The sequence below is a fragment of the Molothrus aeneus genome, chromosome 3 (genome assembly GCF_037042795.1).
Source record: "Molothrus aeneus isolate 106 chromosome 3, BPBGC_Maene_1.0, whole genome shotgun sequence".
In the NCBI taxonomy this organism is placed as follows: Eukaryota; Metazoa; Chordata; class Aves; order Passeriformes; family Icteridae; genus Molothrus; species Molothrus aeneus.
The window spans coordinates 59,870,946-59,894,370 of NC_089648.1; the positions used below are offsets into that span (position 1 = coordinate 59,870,946).

The following is a 23,425-nucleotide window of genomic DNA, read 5'->3' on the forward strand; positions in this document are numbered from 1 at the left end:
TTTGTGGCTGTTTAATGATTGATTATTATATGGTGTAAATGGGGCATGAAGAGAAACGCTTCATTAAATAACTTGAGAAAAATTAGGCAACATAGCAAAGGGAAAATGTTTTGGTCTCTTTAGTGCTTTCAAAGGGTACTTTGAGCTTCAGCAATGCTATTGGCCTGCTTCCATTACCCTTTTTTTTGAAGAGAAAGAAATTATAGACTATTCAGGCCAAGAAAAGTATAAACACCACAGATTTAGAACACTTAGTGTGGGGGAAGTACAGATAAGTATTCTAACTACTTGGGAAACAAAGGCAGACAGCAGGGCAAAACATTTTGCTTTGGCAGGAGAGGCTGTGTAGAAAAGTGGTAGATTTTTTCTTAAGGTATTTTAATGGTTGTAAGCCCTAGTACTACTCATGGATTGGCCTGCAATGAGAAGAATTGAGGGAGTTCAAATAAGCTATTTTACTTGCTGACTTTGTTTACTTTTGCTGATCATTTTCCCCACATAATAAAGTGATGATGGGATATGAAAAAAAAATTCATAAGATGTGTGTAGAATGACTTAATGAAGGTACAACATAATTATGGTCTTCTTACTGCATCTATATTATGTTAACCATTCAGGGATGTAAATCAACCAAAAATTAATCTCTTTTCCATTGGTTAGCTTTTGCACTACAAAGTAGCTTTTGTTTTAAAACCTAGAGCTCTCCATTCAGGTATCAGAGAAAAAAAAAAGGAAACCTTGATAATTTATAATTAAATGTGAAGGAAATGTGACCATACAGCCATGTACCATTCACACTCTGAAAGAAGAGGATAGTTGAATCATTAGTAGCTCTATGCAGAGGGCGCTCATCTATATGCATTACATGGACTGAAGTCTATGGTTTGTTTCCAATATTGTCCAACATTCAGTGAGTAGCTTGACAGCTAGCCGCAGTTTCTTGGCTTTTTTTACTTCTAGGGAACATGATAGTGACTTCAGAAAACATTGCTGCTGGGCCAAAATCTTCTTAGTTTAATGTATGGGCTTGGGAAGAGATGTAAGAATGAGAGAGCGCTCCATATATCACTGAGCATCTAGCAATCTATAGGTTAAGATTTATTGAGCCAGAGACTATATCAATTAATCATGTGTAATATCTATGAGAAACCTTCAACAAATTTGTCAAATAATTTCTGGGCTTGTATTTTGACTCAGTTGGGAGCAATGAGTTCCCATAGTTAGCTCCAGTTATTAATGGGAGAACATACTTCCCTCCAAAGCTGCTGTGTATTTTCACTCCAAGAAATAGCAAGTCATTCCATATTAATCAATTTCATGCCACTTGTCATTTCATAAACATCTAGCATGTATTCCTTCAATCACGATTCTTTTATGTTGAGTGTTGCAAATTTATTAAATGTCTCCACATAGGAAGTTGTCCTAGGTCTTCAATAACTTCTGTTTGGCCTTTTCTGTGTCTTCTCTTCTAGCTCATCCGGAAGGAGATAGGAAGACCAGACTTATGTAATTTATTTTAGATGAGAGAATATTATGGGTTTACACAGTCACACAAGATCTTATGCTTTTTTGTGTTCTGTTCCTAATAATCACTGATATCCTATCTTTTTGTCTGAATTGAAGTGATGTGGTCTTGAAATTCCCAACAGAAATATTATTCCTGTCTGATTATACTGATTTAGACTCCATAAGGGATTCATAAGGCTCAATGCACTACTCTGTATTTATCAGCTTTGACTTTATTTGCCATTTTATTTCTTAATTCCACAGTATCTTAAGGAAAACAAGAAAAGCTGGATGTGACTATACACAAAATACCTGCAGCTATGTAGCACAGCAGATAAGGCTATTGCTGCTTTAATTGGAGCCATCACTAAAACCCTGTGTTTTCTTACTGGCATTGTTGGCAGACATATGACTTAGTGAATGTTTAGAGAAATGGTTCAGCCTCAAAAGGAGGATTGTAGAGACTCCTCTGGGAATCTCTGAACCTTTAGGGTAAGGTGCTGTCCTTGGAAATGGAAAATCTCTGCACAAATTCTGACTCCAGTCAGACAAGAGGAATGGATGTGGAATGTCTTTATGCGGAGAGATTAAGTGTCTTCTCTATATTCATGAATTATATTCTGAATGCCCCTTTTTTTTATCTAGTGCCTTACATGCAACTAGGCTGAAAAATCAAAAAGCCATTTAGGAAATACTAATTTAAATGGTTTTTCTTGCAGCTATTTTCTGAATTTGGATGAACTTTTTAATCTTAACCCTCTCATCTTTTTTTTTCACGCATACAAACACACCCTTTCCTCCCCATAAAGAAATGCAACCTCAACCTCTCTAGCCCATTTCCTTCCAAAAGAGAAAGATTTTTTTTTTTTTTTTTTTGTGCATATGGAGTTATTCTGTTTTCAGTTTATTAGTCACTGCACTTGGAAGGTATAAAATATGTGTGCATGAGATTGGTTTGTGGCACCTCTATATTGTTGACTGTAAGCAAAGTTAACTATAATAGGTTATAAGTTAACTAAAATAGGTTTCCTGTACTTGTGTGGCCCTGAAAAAGGGATTATTTGAACACTGGAAAAAAGCCAGAATTGACTTCATGCTCAGGGTTGCCTAGCCCCTGAATTTTCACTGGCTGAATGTTGGTACTAAGGAGAAGTTGGGAAATAGGCTGTGCCAATGGAAAGAACTTAAAGATACAAATCTTGCTGACCGCTGACTTCTCGGTACAGTGACAAAGAACTTAGAGTAAAACTCTAGTTAATTTTGGAAAGAAAAACACTATGTTACATGAAAAGGAGAAGGTTTAGGGGATTTTTTTTACTGTTAAAATGCTGTGTTGTGGCTTCTTAGGCTTGGAAAAATGTTATGTGCATCTATTCTGAACATTTCTCTAAGTCCAGCTTGCCTTTCCCATTACAGGTGGGGGAGGAAGGTGATGAGTCAGTGAAGATTTTCTTGAGGCAAGATTATGTGTATTGAGAGGTAGAAGCCAAAACAGAGCTCAGTGGGGCAGCTTCACCATTCCTCTGAGATGACAAAACTGCTTTTTTATGCCCCAAACTCACATTTATCAGAGGGAAAGCAAGTCACATGAGAGATAGTTTCCTGGTGCTTGCAGTCATTTAAAAGAAAACAAACCAGCCAAGTTCTTAAAAGAACTCTCCCACATTTAAAGTTTCAGGAAGAACTTCAGAATTCAGCAGGAAGAATCATGACTTTCCTTGTCTTCATCAAAAGCAGTATTTAAAATTTCTGAAAAAGTGTTCTCAGCTTTGGGTACTGGGGCCAAGAGAGCTTGCTGGTAAAATTGCACAAAAAAAATTTTTCCCCCATGATGGCATGCCTTTGTTACCGACATTTATGTAAAATGTAAGGGCTACTTTAAGGTATTATTACCATATGGTGACAACTGATTTATTTTTGTCTCCAAATCTTTTGTAATGTGCTTTTAGGTGCTTGGTTCAACATGCAGAACCAACAAAACCCTAGCCTTCGACAAAAAGCCTGTTATGCACAGGCGTATGTGTAAATGTAATAAACAATATGGGTTCCTTGTGCAATCTTTGAAGTTAGCAATTTCCACAATGGTGCTTATTATTATAAACTATATTATTACCAGTGGATCTTGTATTTGGAGTGAAAAGCTGTACTGTACAATTTCTACCCTTATAATTTCTTCTCTTATTATTTCTGTAGAGTTGTTGATTTTGTTTGCCTTTTTTTTTGTGAATATATAAGGCTGGTTCCAGAACTTTCAATTTGCCAGCCCAGCTTAAGTAGATGTTGGTTAGTATCATATTAAAGAATTAAAATATGCAGTAGCAGAATAAGAAGCTGTGTATTCTTGTTAAGTTTGCCGATTAAAGAAATGGTAAGATAGTTCAGAATGGTTAAAATAAGAGAGCAAAGAGAGGAATTTTTCTCAAACAGAATGTTTGTGTCAATTGAAGTAAGATACAAAATTTAGACTCTTTTGCTCTACTCAGGGAGTTTCTATTCCAGATTCATATTGATACTTTGAACCTTTTTTGCAACAAAACAAAGATAACAGGCTTTTATCAACTTATATAAAATCATAATATCTCATAAAGATCTTATTAGCATGCAGAACTGGTGGAGTTTTCTGTTATTATTTGTTTTTCTAGAAATTTCTTTCAGACTTTTCATCACACTCAGAATCCATTTGGCAATGGGGTGAACCTCATTTCCCAGGTATTTCTTAACATCTGTCCAGGTGCTGTGGCAAGGATGATGGTTACTTTTGGACACGTGTATCCCCCTGCCCCTTTCTGAGGCTGATTTTCATGGTAAAAGCAGATGTAGTATCCAGCACCTTCTTAAAAGGTAGTCTCAATCCTTGCCTTCCCTTTTCCCCTCTCTCAAGAAGCTGAACTTGTGTTTCTCTGCTGACACTGGCTTTTGTCTGAAAGCAACTGGAAGTTGCTGCAGGAACCTAGGAAAGAAGAGGAACTTCCATGTACAGCCCTGCAAGATCAGTTTTAAACCTAAACCTCTACGAATGTAGTGTAGAGGAGTGACACTGCATGCAACACTGATGGTGGGAAGTGGAGGAGTAGGGTTGCCCTCTGAGGTGCATGTTTGATGATGAGTATTTCACATCTGTGAGGTAAAACTGTGATGTAAAAACCGTTTTGGTTTCTGTTGCTTCATTGCATAGATTGAGGGAAGTGTCTCAGTGCCTCCTAAAATTAGTCCCTTCTCTGTCATTCCAAAGTGGGCTGCCTTCTGGCATTTTTGGCAAGAAATATTTGGACATGCTGTAATAAGAAAAGTGAAGACATTGCTGGTGGGAACATCTATATGTGTCTTAGAAAAGATTATGAATAGAAAGAGAGGGATTTGAGCAAGAAAACAGCCCCTCAAAAATAAGTTTGCTCAAAAGTGGTGATGAATTCTGTCATTTCTCCCTGCAGATTTGCATAGGCTGAGCACACACAAAATCTCTCTACATAATCATTAATGTGTAACTCTTACATTACCTTCCTTTGATGGTAGTATTCAAGTGCTGACAGAAAGCTTTTACCATATGTGAAATGGGATACCTGAGAAAGAACTTTGCAGAATGCCTTGCAAGTTTGAAGGGGATGGTTTTCTATTCATCTCTGCCCCCTGTACATTTTTAAGGTGTTGCCTTAATAATAAGTGTGACCTCTCCCCCTCCCTGTCTCTCTCCCTCTCCCCACCTCTGTGCATCAAGTATTTAACGCATGGTTTGAGTTAATGGTTACAGTAAAATCAGTCTCATCTCTTACATGCTTAAGTTTCTGTAACTGCTATTAAATACAACTGTAAGTGCTTGGAAGCCAAAGCCATGCCAGCTCATCTGCAGGTACTTTAGACTTCAGTATCCTTCTGGTACAAGGTTATGTACATTGCACTTATGGAGCATGATCCAGTTTTGAATCCTGTCTCGCGATGCTACTGTCCCAACAGCACGTGACATGTTTTTCTCTGCCTTTAAAAGGCATGCAGGAGAGCTGGTGATAAAAATTTGTGGTGGTACTGGCTTCCAAAATAGGGCATACAGAAGAATTCCTGGACAGGCAGGAGAGCTGTCTGGGTGAATTTTTTTAGCTTTCAGGTTTAATAGATAGGTAGAGCTAGTCAGGTGTACATCTGTGTTATTTTTCCCCCCCCTCTTTTTATTTTGATCTATTTATTGATTTATTTTTGCTTCACTGAATTCTATTGAAATGCTCTGGTTTTGTTGCAGGTGTTTGCATTTTTTGAGTGTGATTATAAATATGTCACTGTAACTTTTGTCTGTCGGAAAGTTTCTATATTTGGCTTGTTTAGGCAGTAAACTGAGTGTGTGAGCGTGACTACAGCATCCACAGATACAAGAATAATGCAAAAATCTTCACAATCTCAACAGGACCAGTTCAGACTTAAAATTAAATAAAAATTAAAATAATCCAAGTACTCAGAAAAGAAATCTATTCCTATCACATGTTGCATCACCACGTGAAAGAAAATTTTGGAGTCTCTAAAACAATATTTTGTTTTTCTTCAGGCATTCTTTCTGAAATCTCTAGTTTTATTCCTCCTCACCATTGACACATGTGGATGTGCATGCAATCACAGTACTATCAAATTCCAAAGCCTTGTAGAGTTGAGAGTAATTCTTTCTTTGGAAGCACCAATTTTGAAGAAGGTATTAAACTTTGTTCTCAACCTGCTGGTTCCTGACAATGAAGCAGATAAAATATCTCTTTCCAATAGTAATCTCAACATTGACATCTTGAGGGCATTACTGATACATGTGGATAATGAAGTCATTGTAATCAAGTCTTTGCTGGAGACATTTCTACAGCTGAGTCATTTATGCTGACTGATTTTCTTTTTCCTGTTTAAAATTTGAATGTCTTCTCATTACAGGCAACTCTTTTTCTTACATTTATTCATTTTTCCTCTAGGAGTGTGCTGCATCTGTGTCTTTACACAATGCAGTCTTTTTGACAAAATGTGTCATAATCTTCTAATTGATTCCCATAGTAACGTAGCCTACTATCATTCAAAAACTAGGCATGTGTCCTGATCATAAATTGTTTAGAGAGATGACATATTCCAATTTTTAGACAGACTTTTTTTTTTAACATATGAGCTGTGCATGTTCTTAACCTTGTTTATACTTTCTGCTGAGAATGCTAAAGCTGCACACTGTTCCTTTATTTTAAAGGAAGATAATAAAATGAGTGTGGTGGTGTTTCAAATCAAGGTGAATAAAGTGCCACAGTGATGCATAGGATATAACATCACTATGCAGAAGTTAGCAGTTTTTGCTGCTGAAATAATTCCTATTTCAGCACTTTAGGTGGTCACTAACTGCCACGTCACCTAAATTAAAAACATTTTAGCTGCATGAGCTTGCAGACTTTGTTGTATCTACGACACAAACTTTATATATTGGGTGCTCAAAGCTAAAACAGTAGCTAGAAGTGAGCTTGTGACATACTATTCCTGTTTGCAGACCCCAAATTAGAGATATTATGTTGAAATATGTCAGTACCCTACCTAAGCCAGTATTGTGAGCTCACTGTTCAGTTTGCCATTTCTGTTTGTTGCTGTTTTTTTTTCTCCAGTGACTGATTCTCTAGGTAGTTTCCTGAATTTCAATGTTATAGATATTTATTTTTAATGTTTATTTAAAATTGATCCTTTCAGTTTTTCCATTTCAAGTAATAAAAGACAATGAAAATGGTCTTGCAAACTCTCTGAAGAGAGTTGGATAAATCACTTGATACCACCTGGTCACTAAGCCATTACTTAGAATGAGTTCTTTTGTTCCAGACAACTAACTCTCTTAATTAAAATGTAACATTTTGTAGGTGTTGTGTCTCAACCTCTGGACTAGCAGCTAGTGCCAAATACTCTGCAGTTGTGATAAATTCTATTATAAAGTCACAGAAATAATTTTCTGAAGTCACAGAACTAAAGTCTGCATAAGTGAAATTAAAAAGAAAAAAAGAGTTTGAGGAAAACCTTTACAGCAGAATCGTAAATCATGAGCTGTTTAAGTTTCTTCATGCAGCTACCATCACTTATGGTCACATGGAACACTTCACTGTAAAAACCTTCTGATTTCTACATGAAGAAGTCATTCTATGGTGTAATATATAAAAGTTAGTTGTTTTTATGAAAAAGATCTGCCTTCTCATCAGTACAGTGCCTTCTCCAAGCTAGCTGTAGAAGACAAAGATGGGAGCAATAGAAACTTTCCTATCAGAAAATAAAATTGAAAATGTACGATTGTTAACAATGTAGAAAATCGATTAAAATGAGTAAAACTGATAAACAGAGACATTTTTTGTCCACTGGAAGGAAAAAAAGAAAAGAAACAAATTTATTAAGAAAATGGTAAATGTGTTTATGAACAAACTGAAAAGCCGACTGATGGTTTGGGGAATTACTAATTAAATGGCCAAGGCTTGTGAGAGCTCCAAAGGACTTGCAGCTGGATGGGTTTTTATTGTGTTAATTTCTTAGCAGTATTTGGTCTTGCGGTAGTGGAGGTGATTGCAAAATTTCTCTGAGGTGAATTATTTTGAGGGCTGCAGATTTAAGAAAGCATGCCTTCCTGGCAGCCTCTGCAATGTGCCCTGCCCAGCAGTCGAGCTCATCCTCCTTTATTCTGACGTTTTTCAGATGCATTGTGTCTCTTGGGCAGGAGTAATCTATGGAGCTGATGTATAGTATGTCTGGCTGAGAATAAGCTTGCACTTGTTCTTCTCCTTTGTCACAAGAATAAGGTGGGCTGCTGAGACGAGAAAAGCAAGTACCACTATGTGGTGTGCAGGCAAGAATCTCATAACTAAGTCTCTCATGGCAGCACTTCTCACCTAATAGGGCTGGCTGTATGTCTGCACCTATGAATTGGGTAGTTAACATTGTGCTGATATAATTTTGTTCATTGGACTTTCCATGTGAAAGTCTGATTAGTGGTTAGGACTTTGAGCAATGTAGACCTAGAGGTGTGTTTTCAGTAATGCTGAAAAAGAAAATATGCCCCATTCTTGGTTTTTTGGCTTTGGGTTTTTTTTCAGTCTTTTTGCATTTACTGATTTTTAGAAGCCAAGGAGAGTGCTCATCTCCCATTACTGAACTGTCCTCAATGTGTTGCACAAATTATCTGAGGCATGTTTTGTCTTGGATGGGTTATTCAGCAAAATCACTAAGGACCAAAGGACTCATTAGAGATGGAGCGTATAGGGAGATAGCTGTGAGTGCAGTCTGTCATGCACAGAAAGAGAAAACTTAAGATCTTGTTTGGAATTTAAAAATAAACTTCAATGACTGCAGTTCATTTTTTTTCTGTGAGTAAGGTTCATGATGCCTCTGCTGCTCATCAGGTCTGTGCTTTCAGCTTGGCATCCTTCAGTCCTCTGCATTTAACCTGCTTTTTAACTGAGCAGAAGAATTTCCTATCAGGCAAGTAGTGTTTTGTGTAATGCTTTCCCCTTAGTTGGCAAAGTCCCCCGTTTATGTTAATACACCTTGTACCAGTGCTGAGGGGTGGCAGGTCTTGTCAGGCTGCTATCAGTGTAGATGACAGCCAGGTGTCCTTGCAGAGAGGCCAAGTACAAAATAAACTTATTTGTCTTAAATTCTGATTTTTTTTTTTCCTGTCAGAGCAGTACTTCCTTACAATTTTGGAGAGTTGAATGAAATATTTCTAGTCTGTATTAAAGATATGCCACATGCAGAATGATTTTTGCGAAAATAAAATAAAAACCAAAAAACCAGGTCTTTGGGCTCAAAGCCTCCTGGTTTGTTTTTATTTTCAAACCTTTCATAATTCATTTTGTCACCACCTTCATGACTGCATAATTTCTTTCAGTTACACTTTTTTGGAGCCGTAGGTTTGAGAAACATCTTCTATTTTCTCCCCAGCTTAAAATTAAGACAATGCAAATTTTCCTACTGTTATTGTTCTTCAGTTACTGTTCTCATTGTTCCATTTGTGGCTTAATACTCTTTTTGAATTTAAGTTTTCAGTCACTACTTCTTGGTAATTCTTTTTTTCTGCTGGATTAACCAGCTTTTTAAGATCAAGAATGTTGTTTCCCTGCTAGTGCTTGACTGCCATAACTTTTTTCTTCTAAATGTCATTCATGTTCTCCAAATTTTAAAAAAAATATTTCTACTTTTTCTGGTTTTCGATACTTTTTAAAACACATGAATCTCTAGAGCAGTATGTAATCTTCCAGAACACAAAGAGTACTGAAGCAGTGTAGCTCTTGCAAGGAATTGGCAGCCTGCTTCCTCATGTCCTTCTGCCCCCATGCCATGGGTCTTGTGATGCAGCTTTGCCACAATATCTCCATGTGAATCTGGAGCCCAGTGCAGAGGCACACTTCTCCACAGGTCCAGCTTCTGGCAAGCAGGGATTTACCCCTGACCCCTCTGTGCCTTGGGTGTCTCAGATTGCCTGGGTGTCTCACACCTGGGGTCCCTGGTCCCACAGGGCTTCCTATGGCAAAAATTGTGCACTAATGAGGCATAGCCAGTGTGGGTCAGGCACTGAACCTCAGCTGAATTCAACTAGAAAACCAGAGAGCTTGTAAAAAATATGCAGACATGCTTAAACAGCTTTGCAAGAAATTTCCCTGGAAGAGGAAGTGAGTTAGGTGGGAGCAGAGTCAATCTTGAGTCATTTGTGGAGACATTTTTGCTACACTCCCTAGAACATCCAGTATTAGCTGTATTTACATGACTTCATATTTTTGTTTCCTTGAATTATGACAAATATTAAAGGAACTTTGCATTTTGGTTGACCTACTTTCTTGATAGCTTATGGTGTAATTAAAAAATCAGTTTTAGTTTCTGGGGAGTGAGGCTGATGTTGGTCTTCCTAAACTGAATGAATGCATTGTTATACTTGTAAAAATTAAACTTTTTGTGATTACCCTTGTTGTGTGTGTTGGGTTAAGCAGTTAATGCTCACCAGCATATCACAGAATTTCTAGATTGGAAGAGATCTTCAAGATCATCGAGTCCAACCCATGTTCTAACACTTCAGCTAGATCATGGCACAAAGTGCCACATCCAGTCTTTTTTTAAACACATCAAGTGATGGTGACTCCACCACCTCCCTGGGTAGATGATTCCAGTATTTGACCACTCTTTCTGTGAAAAACTTCCTCCTTAATTCTAGCCTGTATCTCCCTTGGCGCAGCTTGAGACTGTGTCCTCTTGTTCTGTCTGTTGTTGCCCGTAGAAAGAGACCGACCCCCAGCTCACCACAGTCACCCTTCAGGAAGCTGAAGAGAGTGATAAGGTCACCTCCGAGTCTCATTTTCTCCAGGCTCAACAACCCCAGCTCCCTTAGTCGTTCTTCATACGGCTTGTGTTCCAAACCACTCACCAGCCTCGTGTATGGCTTGGTGTGAGACATCACAGAGCAAGCTGAACATGCTGTCAACAGGGGGAAGGAACAGTGTGTGCATGAGTGGAGGGGACTTGCAAGCTATCACTGCCCAGCATCAATGTGTGCAGGTCCTGTACAAGGCACAAGTGGGATGAGAGTGGACGAAGGCATGCACCTGCTCTGAGTATTTAGGCTGTGGGCTGACCAGCCCTCTCCTCCCCCCTCTCCAAACCCTTCTGCTGTCTAGCAAGAGTCTCTTGCGGGTGGTACATGTTATGCTCAGCAAAACATGACTCTTGTAAATACAATTTGAAAATAAGATTTTATCAGGCATGCATCCAGTATCAGCTTTTCCTCCAAAATGGAACAACATATAGGATTCTGGTTTATTTTTATTTTTTGCTTTGAACTGATCATTAACAGTATACAATTGCCAGCAAGATACAAATGAAACTACCTTCCTTTGTTTTTAACTTGGGAAGTGTTTAATCTTGGAAGGCAATGTAGTATAGTGTGCATATGTGGCTTGAGAATATTGGAAGTTTTATGTGTATTAGTTACTATACAAATAGCCCTAATGACCTTTTCTGATTGCTTTTTCTGCCTGTGAATGCGTAATTATTTGCATACAATGTTTCATATTAAAAATATGACACAACAACTTAACTGTAGGAAGACTGGTAGCGGAGGTTGAAGTTGCATGCTTATTCTAGTCATTGGTGACTAAATATCACACTACATTTAATATACAATGTCATGTACATACTGATGTGAGCATAATGTACTGCTAGTAGCTCAGCAGAATGAGAACTTAGTACTGATGAAATGTCAGTCTTAATTTTTTTATTACCTTAGCTGTGGGCATTTTATGTCAAAACCAGAGCTGACCAAATAGTGCAACATGCTATGCATGAAAACACTTTCATTTTTTAATATCTTGCAGATGTACAAGTGGTCTTTTAATATAGTCTTTCTGTGATGTTAGTGGCCGTGAAAACTAGGATTTAATCAGATTTAACACCTTTATACACTGGCTAAAAATATAGTCAGAAAATGAGTGGATAATTAAACTGTTACATTGGATAAGGAATCTTAAATTTTGTGCTTAGCAAAGGAAGAAATGAAACTCACCATTGCAGGGTCTTTGATCAAACTTTTTAGTGTATCTTAAATACCTATTAAAACTATGATTCTACTGATAAGTTAAACCATGTATGGATTGAAATATTTTTCCATAAGTTATGGTTTAGAACCTTATGGCTTTTCACAGAGAGTTCATGGTTGAGGAAAGGGGAACTGAACTCAAGGAAAATTGATTGCTGGGAATATCTGTGTGCCTTAGCCATATCTCCTCATAGTAATTGAGGAAGGTCGACTCTTTTTGGCAGAAATAAGGGCACAGCTCTCCGGTTGGGTTGGAATGATCAAGGCAAGGGGAGTGTGGAGGGACGTCACCATGCTGCCTCACCTGGCTTTGGGTCTGAGTGACTGGAAGCCACAAAATGCATCTGAGATTGGGCCACCTGCATTGGAGCACACTGACAGGGCCAGGCAGGAGGAAACCTGCTGTGGTGGGTACCTGGTGAGGCTCAACTTCCTGCAATTCTGCCTCTAATCCAGGCTCTGAACATCTAGGCCATCACCTGGCTGGGCGGAAGCTGAGTTTTTATGTTGTTTGACGCCAGAAAAAACTTCTGAGAGGGTGATTTTCTTTAGGGTACTTTTTCATGCATCTCCTTTTATTTTTCATGCCTCATGTAAGAGGTTTTTCATTTTTGGCAGGCTGTCTTCTCAGGGCACTCTGAAACTGGATTATTTACTACAGGTGGACCCAGATTGCTAGGGTAAAAAAAGTCAGCAACATATACTTCCTTGAAGGATTTAAATTATGTTTTAAAACTCACTGAAAGAAAAGTATTGTTGATATGTGTGGTATTTTATATGAGAATGGCAACCAAAACATTAATAATGGCTTTGTTCTATCTTTTTTAGCTATCAATGGCAATTTTTAAACTGTAAAAGTTCCAGGCTGCTTTATATACAAAAGGAAATTGTGATTTCAAATTATAATTGGAGATGTGGTTATAGAATAATGAATGGGAATAATTAATAGAAAGCTAATTGGGTAACATCAGAAAAGTTTATGCTGGTATATTGGGATTGCATGCTTCAGTTGATACTTAGTGTACTTTTGGGATTTCTGCTCGCACCTCACCTCTGGTTCTGATAGTATATTATATTATGAAGAATATTAATAATGCTGCAGAACAATTACTTGTTCATTTGCTAACTGATTAAAATTCATGCATAATTTATTGGAACTGGGAGAGACTTTATAAATAAGTCTCCTTGGCCTCAAGAGCTTAAAAACAAAATGCGTATGCTAATATAAGAATGTGCTTTACTTCTTAACATAAAAACTTAATAGGCAATGCCCTCATTAATGTGAGGTTTTATTTGTGATAATCCAGCTCTTAATCAAAGTGTATACTTCTAAACATAGCCATATGTTTTAGAAGTTTATAACTTGGAGTTGGTAGTGCATCGCGCTCATCAATGATGATGTTTCCTGCTGTAATATACACTGACCTTAGAATATATTAGTTGGACATTTAATATGTTAGCTCCACAGCAAATAAACTGCCCTCATTATGGCCAGTTGCATTTCTGAGCTTTGATGCAGGTAGGAATCTAAATTAATTCATAAGCACATACATTTCCAAAGAAGGGTAAAAGGTTAATAACTAATTGAGGTACTTTTTATAGTTTTATATATCCTAAAGCAGAAATGGAAACACCTTGGAGCACTCTCCTTTCACTCAGGGAGGAAAAAATCAGGTCCCATTACAGCCACTATGGCATGGCTACAGACTCCCTGATCTCCAAACTCAGTGGTTTGAGAGGCAGCTAATTTAGAAAAAGGTCCTCAAGATATGTGCCAAAATCTGGGAAACCTGGTTGTTTATGGAGCTGGTAAATATACTGCTTGGAGCAAGCTGTGATACCTGGAAAGGAAGCAGGCAGAACCAGGGGCTGAACTTCATCATGCAGGGAGGATAGGATGTCAAAGGAGGTCCACCACTCCCCACCATGCGTTCTGTCACTGACACTGGTGGCATCATCCCTGGGAGGCAGAATACGTGCAATGCATTTTTGTCTTAACTTCTGTTGTGTAGAATGTAAGGGTCCCCTGCTAGGGAAATCTTATGGTCTGGGGTTAAAAGTTATTTTTAATGTACTGGCCATGAGATCTCCTCTACCTGTTCAGAGTTGCTGATTTGTTAGTTCTGCATCACTGCTATGTGAAACCCCTGTGTGCACTGAATTTAGCATTGTTGCCTAATTAACTGAAACAAATTAGCTGAAATATGAGCCATCTGGAATGAAAATGAACCTTCCGTGTTTATCAGTGAATTCATTTTATTAGAAAAATACTTGTTGCTTGTGATTGTTTCTTAAAATAAATCATGCTGAGGTAATCTTTCTATGTTAACATTTCTCAGGGTAGGGGGGACCATCTCTTTCTGTTTGGTCTGTCATTACCTTTTTCACTTTGCAGCTGCATTGAAATATGTAGGCAGGCAGAAGCTGATGAGAAGAGGGGATGACAAAAAGGCAACACACATCCTATTGTTCAAGTTTCAAAATCAGTAGTAACTTACTAAAGAATAGAATATTATATGTTGTTGCCATATATCTTTATTATGTCATTCTCCTGGCAGCTTTGCTCAGTTCTAAGTATTCTGAATGCCTGTAATAAGCATCTGTATCCTTTTCCCTAACTGCATCCAGTGGGTTTCAGATTAACTGCAGTGATATTAATTTTTAAGAATATTCTGTGCAGGGGTAGTGTATCATTTCTTGCAGCTCTTTCTATAAGGAAAGTGCAAATGTGGCTTCAGTCAATAAAAGAAAGTTTCAAGTTATTGGTATAGTAAATTATATAAATGAGCATAGTTTTTCTCAGGAAAAAAAAAATTCCAAGCAGCAGCAACATATAAATCAGACATGATTTTGTGGTCTCTAGCTGAGATTTTTAGAAGGAAAATACAGCATTGAGCAGATACCAGTAGTATGCCACTCATTTCCATCAGCTGAAATTCTCCTCAGCACTTCTTCACTCATGTCAGTTTGAATTTCTTTCTGTGGTTTGGAATGTTTGCTGACCAAACTCTAACAACTCCCTGTGTAGAGACCCCTCCTCTTAGTGGTTTTTCCAGCTTTTGTTTTATTGCTGCTTTATTTTTTGTCTCCCCTGCAGAGCCACCTCGGCCAATAGCACCCCCGCAGCTGCTGGGCGTTGGGCCCACGTACTTGCTCATCCAACTGAATGCCAACTCCATCATTGGGGATGGCCCCATTATCCTGAAAGAAGTGGAGTACAGGATGACATCTGGGACTTGGACCGAGACCCACGCTGTCAATGCACCAACATACAAGCTGTGGCACCTGGACCCTGACACCGAGTATGAGATTCGGGTCCTGCTCACCCGCCCGGGGGAAGGTGGCACGGGGCAGCCAGGACCACCACTCATCACCAGGACCAAGTGTGCTGGTGAGTGTTGCTATGGAAAAATTAACAATAAACCCAAAGCTGTTTACTTTATGGTTTAATTGATTGGCAGGCCTGTTGGCTCCAATTAACTTGTATCAGGACTTAAGGATTCCCTTCACACCCACAGGATCCCCAAGTTTCTGGATCATTTGCTGAGTCCTCTACTTTGCCTGGTCATTGTTCTAGGTTGCTAACCCTTGAAGGGTAGATTAGGAAGAGAGAAGTTAGAAATTTAAGAAAACATTTTGCTTCTCATCGCGTAAGGAAAGGGACCTCTTGATTTCTGCAAAGTTCTGACCTCCTTGTTTCTTCACATTTGTATTTTCAATTACATTTTAAGTAAACTTGCACATAAGGCAAATTGCATGGGAAAAAGGGTGTTTTAGAAATAGATTTGTGGGGGGAAAAAAAAAAACTAGTGTACTTCTGCATCATTTGTCTTTTCCCAAGCAGTTACGTACAGCCTGACAGAATCTCCAAGAACTAAAATACAAATACTAAAATCTCTAGCTGTGACTGCTCCCCAGGGAAGTGGTCACAGCAGCAAGCTTGCCAGAGTCCAAGAAGTGTTTGTACAATGCTCTCAGGCTCATGGTGACTCTTGGGGCTCTCCTGTGCAGGACTGGGAGTAGGACCAGGTTATTATGGGACCCTTCCAACTCAGGCTATTCTATGATTCTGTAAATTGTAGAATACAATTGAAAATACAAATAGAGTGTTTTCTCCATTTTTGACTTCTGCTACCAAAATCACGTGCAGCTGAGCCCTGCAGTTTGCTTCTTGTTTCTCAGAGTTCCCCTATGTGGCCAGCACCAAGATTAAACATTGTCAACTTGTGTTATATGCTGTTCCTTCTAAAGCTACTTAAAGTTATTTTAATCTCAGCTTTCGCAAGAAAAAAGATAATACCTATGTCTCATAGTTTCAGGGGAGAAAAATTATAGATTTGAACATCAGACTGTAAGGAAAATAAGCATAAATTAAATTGTGGGGTTTTCCCTTCTAGTCTCAGGACTTCTAGGGCCTGATAATATTTTAAAGTTGGCACAGTATTTGATTTAGCAAAGATTGTTGATAACTATCTATTCACAATTGCATTAAAGTAGTCAGAAGGACAAGCTGTAGTCTCACGTTTTCGTGTGTCATGTATATATATGCATATGTGAATCAGAAATATAAGTAGTTTTTTTTCACAAGTTGAAGACAGATCTCTGATGGATGAACGCTCACTTTGTTTACTTAAGGAAGAGTGTCAGGGTCTGGACCAGAAGCCAGGAATTTTAGCAGACTAGGTCAGTGGGTATGAATTCCAGAAAATTTGAGAATCTTTTTTAAAGTTGCTCACAGTACTGTTAGAAGATGATACATGAAGCTGGAGTAAGACCTAGCTGAAGGCACCTTTTGGAGTTTGTGATTGCATTTATAATTTAGTCTGTCTTTTCAGTGAAGTAGAAAGATCTACGTGTCTATCCCAGTTAAGGTGTCGGTCTTTGAGATCTAAGTAAGGTTAAAGTATTGGTTTATTGCACAGAATTGGCTTAGACATTCGTCTGAAAAAGTAGGAATTGAAAAACTGCTTCTGTTTTAAAGAGGCTGAGCCGAGACTAGCAAATTGAAATGTTCAGGTTGTTTTCATAGCACTTGAAGAAATGTAATTTAATTTACCCAGGTTGTGACAGAGTAAAGATTTTTTGTGGGAAAGGAAGTAACTATGTGACACATTTTTAGAAACCTCATAGGGGAAATCATGTTATTGTGGGTGTGGTTTTACTTTTAATTTTTTTTTAACATAACACTCACCTGTAAGGCTCCAAAATCTAATCTGGCTTGAGAAAAAAATTCAACTCAATTTAATCCACTATGAAATTAAGCAGATCAAAAAAATACTTGAGAAGAAAATTCTGAACTTTCTGTGACAGCATGCATAATTTTAATAATAAAATTTTAAGCTGTTTACCTTGCAGTGAGACTGATTCTTCCTATTTCATTCAATGAAGGCAAATAATTGTTACTACTAGCTAGTTTCAGCTAGAAGAAGGTGTGTCAACAAGGGTTTGTGAAGACTGAAATATTGTGCACATCATCAGGGATGAGTCAGGGACAGAACCAGATTGAATGCCTTGCTGCCTCCTCGCCTGTCTGGAAAATGAGATAGACATTCCTTTTCTGCAGTCTTCTCCCAAGGCTTCTGATAGATAACTCCAGGTCCCTGTCAATGTGATTTTTTTTTTTTTTTTGGTTGAAAATACTAATATTTTGCTTTTTAAAGGCAAATTATAAACATCAAAATTAGTCTCTTCCAAAGCAAGGATTTATAAGAAAAGGCAAAGGTAATAATGGAATATCTCACCCTGCAGTATCTGCTGCTGCCGGTATTGTACCAGTGACTGGCAGGTGATTTACTGTGCTGTATTAGATGACATCTCTGCAGCAATATCTTCTTTCTGGAGTTTCTTCAATTATTCCTAATTCTCATTTCTGACAAGCTCACTTATTTTTCAGACAGATACTCTCTTTTCTGTCAATGCTCTTTGTCAATTTTTTCTTTCCATGAGTTTTACACACACTAGTTCAAATTCTGAAATAAGTTATAATTGATTATCTGCTCAGTATCAGATGGAATGGTGGAAATTAAATGAATTTTTAACATGAAGTTTGACTGCTCTCTATACAGATTAAAAAGTGTGCATTAGTGAATGTTGATCTGATGAGATTGTAAGGATTGAAATTTACATTCCAAGCAGCAACAGCAAACTCGCTGAAAAAATAATGAGAATAAGCTATTATTCTGCACTCTGTTTAATGCTTAAGCAAATATCAACATTGTTTTCAAATGAAGTTTAAGATACCCTTTCCCCATAATTCATTCAGTATTTATAATTTCATGCTTTTTCTTAATAACATATTATTGATCAGTTGTCCTCTGCTTTGCTGGAGATGCATTATACTCCTTAGTGATTTGAGTGATGATCATACTTACCTCATTGTCATACGTGCGCTTTTATTATTAGGTATTTAGATCATTTTCTGTCTTCCTCATGGCTAAACTAGTGTCTGGTGACTCATTTACTACATGTTTCTACTAATGCTAAACAAAATTGTTCTTTAATGAAGGGATAATTCTTCCACAAGTTAAGTCCTCTGACAGCCTGTTTGTCTAGCCGGCATTTCCCAGGTAATCTTTCCTGTGCTGAAGCGAAAGCATTTTATTAGATGTGTTGTTTTATCAGTCTGTGATTAAAGATAGTGCTGAGCAATCAAATATGTGAAACCACTGAGTGTTTTTAAATGGCTGAAGCCTGAAACATCTGAAGCAAAACACTATTTTCTTACATTACCGTCTGTAAGAGCCAGGTGTGTGCTTTGTTATTTCCTCTTTTAAGCACCACCCATAATGGTATGACCAAGGCATTGTGTTCCCAGCTGCTGATGCTGAAAGGTACTGCCTCCCCCTCAGTCCTCACAGGGCACCTGAGCTTTATTTCATTCTGACTTCACCTCTTGCCTGGGGTCATTGCTCAGATTATTCACTTCTCCAGGATTCTAACACCAAAACAAAAGGCAGAGAGTAACACTTAACCAGAAGTAATCCTTAAGGCTGTTTTCTGTGGCTCTGGGGTGTGTTGTCCTTCTGAGTATCCTCTGAGTTGTTATTGCCTTTCTTCCCTTGAGGGGATGGGGGGAGAGGGGCAGGGTGTAGGAAATGTGTGATAATCTAAAAGTGTCCACTTAGCCTGCTTTTTCAACTCTAAATTAGAAGTTGTTCTCTTAATGTTGGCTGCTGCTTCTGAGTAACAGCTCAAAGCTTAGTTTTATGATTAACTGATATTTTGGCAGCAAAGGAGGTCAATAGTTCAGCCTGTCCAGAGCTTAATATATGTACACAGTGGAATTGCTTGCTCCTACTTTGCTGAAGTTCAGCACAAGGTGCTATTTTTCAGAAAAACATGAAGAATTGTAAAACAGTTGGAGAAAATAGTGATGTGTGTTTTCATTTTTTGGTCTTGATAATGAAATGAGTAAGGACAGGGAGGAAGCTTTATAGCTCTAGCAGAGCCGAAAAAGGAAAAATATTTGTCAATGATATTATTATTATTACTATTGTCATTACTGTTATTTCATTGTTGAAAATCTTTATCCATCATAGAGACCTGCTGTTGGTAACAGCCAGCCTCAGGGCACCAGAGCAGGAGATGCTGGTTCGGCGATGCAATTCTGGCACATGAACACCTGCAGTTGGAGGCTTGGGAGCTGGGCTGCTTTCTGCTGCCTTTTCAAGTGCAGAATGTTTGTGTACAGTTTCTACATGTATTAATTTCAGAAATAATATATGCAGAGTGCTAAATTCTCCTCTAGAGAGATACTGCTAAGTTAGATACTGCTAAGTTCTCCTCTAACAAGCAAAAAAAGCAAAGCATGGAAAAATATTGAAAGACAAAAGGAAGCTCAAGGGCTTTTGATCATTGTCTTGGGATTTATAACAGAGGGACCCCAGAGAGGTTGCCATTGAGAAAGTGACCCTGCATGACCATCTGGAGAACTAAAATATTGTTGTGGTTACATAAAAATTGTAAATTATTTTTAAAAGGAGTGGAGTGAGAGGGACATTGCAGTGTAGAATCTGGATGTGCTTATGTGGGATGTGCACAGTACTACTTCACTCTGTGTTTTTTGCCTTTTACTCTTGCAGAGCCAAGGCAGAGAGCTTAAGGTGAGGACCTGGTTTTGTAGGCTTTGCAGTGTGCTGGACAAGAGAATTTAGGATATTGGAATATGAAGCAATGTGTTTATAAAATTGGGTAGAGTCAACATCATGGGAGGCTCCTGCAATATACAGCACCGAACAGATAAGCTGTGCTCTTCATTAGTGTCCCTTGCAGTAGTGCAACTGCCATTGGTTAAAACTTTAAAACTAATAAAAATACAGATAAGTGCATAATTTTCAACTTTTTTTTTAAATGGTAGCAGAGAGAAATTTTTGCCTTTACAGAAAAACGGCTCTCTTTGTATTTCAAGTAGAATTTTTATTTTATTTCCCTCAAAGTAGGTATTATTATGGGCTGAGACTGTAGCTTCAAGGACAATGTGAATACATTTTGAGTAAAGATGAACAACTTGAAACTAAATTAATATGATATTTTAAAAATTATTTTACATTTGTCGTTTCAGAAGAGCCCTGATTACACCAATATTTATAAGTTGCTGTTGTTTTTACAAATGTGTTTGGCACTTGTGACTGTTTCTGGGCTTTTGGCCAGGTAGCAATTGGAGCCATTTAAGATCTTGCTATCAGATTCCAAATGTACCAGTCTTGTTCCATATAGGTTTATCAACTGGGTTGTATTTGGGGAGGTGAAGCAGGGAGATATTAAAACAATGGACAAAGTCTGGACTGAGGAACTTCATCATATTCCTGTTAAGACTGAATACTAGAATTGTAATTGAGAAGGCATGCTGTAGAAGAGCCATCTGATTTGGGCCATCATCTGGCACCAGCAACCATGCTCTGCTTATTGAGCTGCTTGCCACTGCTGAGATACCCATCCCACATAGAGAATCCTAATGATGCTTATATCCATAAGAAAGGACTGTAGTGCATCTGACTTACCTAGCAAGAGACCAGGCAGACTGCCCAGCCAAGTTCTTGTCAGATTGTGTAAATTAAGCATGGTATCATCTTTTTCAAAGGAGTGCAATGCTGATGACTCAGTTGAATTGGCAGTAAACTGCAAGTTCAGATGCTGGCCTCCCCTAAATTAGTTTTCAATTTTTTTTGTTTGCTGTATTCAGCCTTGCTTAGTATCATTTATATGGTACCTGCAGCTGCGAGTTCCCTCTGCACTAACTGGAAATTTTCTTCCCTGCAACATTGTGAGTGCCTTGTTACACAAGGCATGGGCTCCCTGAATTCTCTCCTGCTTCATTTTTGGGAAGAGTTTTGTTCATGGCTAGTTTTTTATAGTATAGTGTAATATTCAGCAGTAAATCACTCTGATGCTCTTCACTTAGAGTGAAGAGTATACTACTTAGTATAGCAGACCTGGGTAGGTGGACTCCTCTAGCATGGCCACCCACATTTCAAAGCCTCTGTTGTGTGCAGTGGCCTCTTCTGCCTTCTTTTTGAAGTCTCTAGCAGTGGGCAGAGAGGGACGAGTAACCTACAGCAAGACATGGTTGCGGTCATTGGCTCTTGACACACTGGTCAGTCGAGGGTTTGGTGCAAAGACTCTGGCTAAAGTTACTGCCTTTCTTTTTGGTGAAGGACATGAGGTCAGGATACCCCTTCACTGTGTGGTAGAGGCAGGGGGAAGAAAAGGAGCAGATACCAACAGACAGAGCTCCCCTGTCTCAAGCAATTTCTCCATCTCTTGCCTCACCTTGGTTTGTTTGGTGGCTTTTCCCAGAGCAGAGCCAGCCACGGCACTGAGACAGCCATGATTTATCCAAAGTGCATGTAACTAGTCAATAGATCACACTTCCGAGAGGAGCACTGTCTGTGGCAAGAAAATATATTGCAGTACATTAATCCACAGTGCCCATTCCAGCTGTAAAAGAATGGATGTGGGCAATAATTCATATTGCAGCACTTGAAAGTGCTGTGGTGCACCCAGACCAGATAACTCACAGCCTGATTAGAGCTTCTGCAAAGTTGGGGAACTGATGTTAACAGATTTTTGGTCTGTGTCTGCTTCTTAAAAACATGACTGCAGGTTGAGATAGTCTTTCCCTTTTAGAAGACTGCAGCTCTTTTTTTGAACTGTGACTTCTACTTTTAATTTCAGCTGAAATAATAATTTATTTTTTTAGCATGATTGGTTAGTGTGTTTGATGCTTCAGTTTGGTTTCATAATTAAGGTCTCTCAACTGTTCAGGAATAAAATATTAATTTTATAATGTTTGAGAGTTGGTAAGTACGTAAATAGAACAAACTTTTATGAGACTGGATTTTATTGTATTTTCATTTATCAGTCTATTAAAAATTAATCAGGGGAAGTTTTAATAAGTTTTTTTTAAGTTGTTCTGATCATTGCAGCACTAAAGTGTTTTGGAAGCATACTAATTTTTCAGTTATTTTGGCACTTTTGGCAGAGTAGTGTGGATTAGATTTGGAGGGCTGTGAGTAGCAGGAGTGGAAGTGTGGAAGAGGAAAGCAGTACCAGCAGCCTGTGCTGTGGCAGGGGATGTTTGATGATATTTACCAAATACATTCAATATTTTTCCTCTCCCCCCCCCCATTCAATATTTTTCCTGTTCCCCCTCTCTCCAAAGCCATTACAAAGAGATATCATGTCATTCTTTCCAAAAGCCCTGGTTCTTACAGGCATCAATTCTTTGGGTTTTCTTCTGCTAGAGGAATATTAGATTTTTATTTAATTCTTGTTTGCTTTTATATTTTTTTAAACTTTGTTTCATTTTAATAGTGAGCAGCATAATTCTTTTTACCTAATTTGAGCCTAGACTGCATGAAGCAGAACTGAGTGAATTTCACTCTTCACTTTATTTCTCAGCAAATCCTCCCGCTGGTGCTGAGAGGGAAAATGGCCTGTGTGATGCTTTTGTATGGAATGATAATGAAATAGCCTCCATTTTAACAATGAGTTGAGGAGCATATTAAGCAGCAATTGATGTCAAGTTATACCTCAGGTGATCAGTACAACCAGAAACCTAAAAATGACTTGTCAAGGCTCTTAATGTTACCTGGTTTTGTTTGCTGTTTTCAAATAAACATCTGGAACAGTCCTAGAAAGCTCCAGATCTCTTGAAAAACCAACATTAAAAATACTGAAGGCTTAGGTTCACCTAATTAAAAGCTTGTCATCTTGACTTTAATTCTGAATAGAATCATGGAACAGCCAATACTAAGCTTGATTAATGAAGAATTAAGGAAGTAATATAATTAGTGACAGTCAACAGATTTATAGAATGCTCTTGTCAGAATAACTTGATTTTTTAAAAATTAAATTACAGATTTGGTTAAT

General features: G+C 38.1%; 1 protein-coding gene across 7 annotated transcripts in view; it reads left to right on the forward strand.

The window, feature by feature from the left end:
- Nucleotides 1-23,425, forward strand: part of PTPRK (protein tyrosine phosphatase receptor type K) — a 296,142-nt gene that overhangs the window by 120,925 nt on the left and 151,792 nt on the right. For all 7 annotated transcript variants that reach the window (XM_066547034.1, XM_066547037.1, XM_066547036.1 and 4 more), the window contains exon 6: nt 15,153-15,446. In XM_066547034.1, the coding sequence (XP_066403131.1) occupies nt 15,153-15,446 (294 nt within the window). The remainder of the gene's footprint in view (nt 1-15,152; nt 15,447-23,425) is intronic.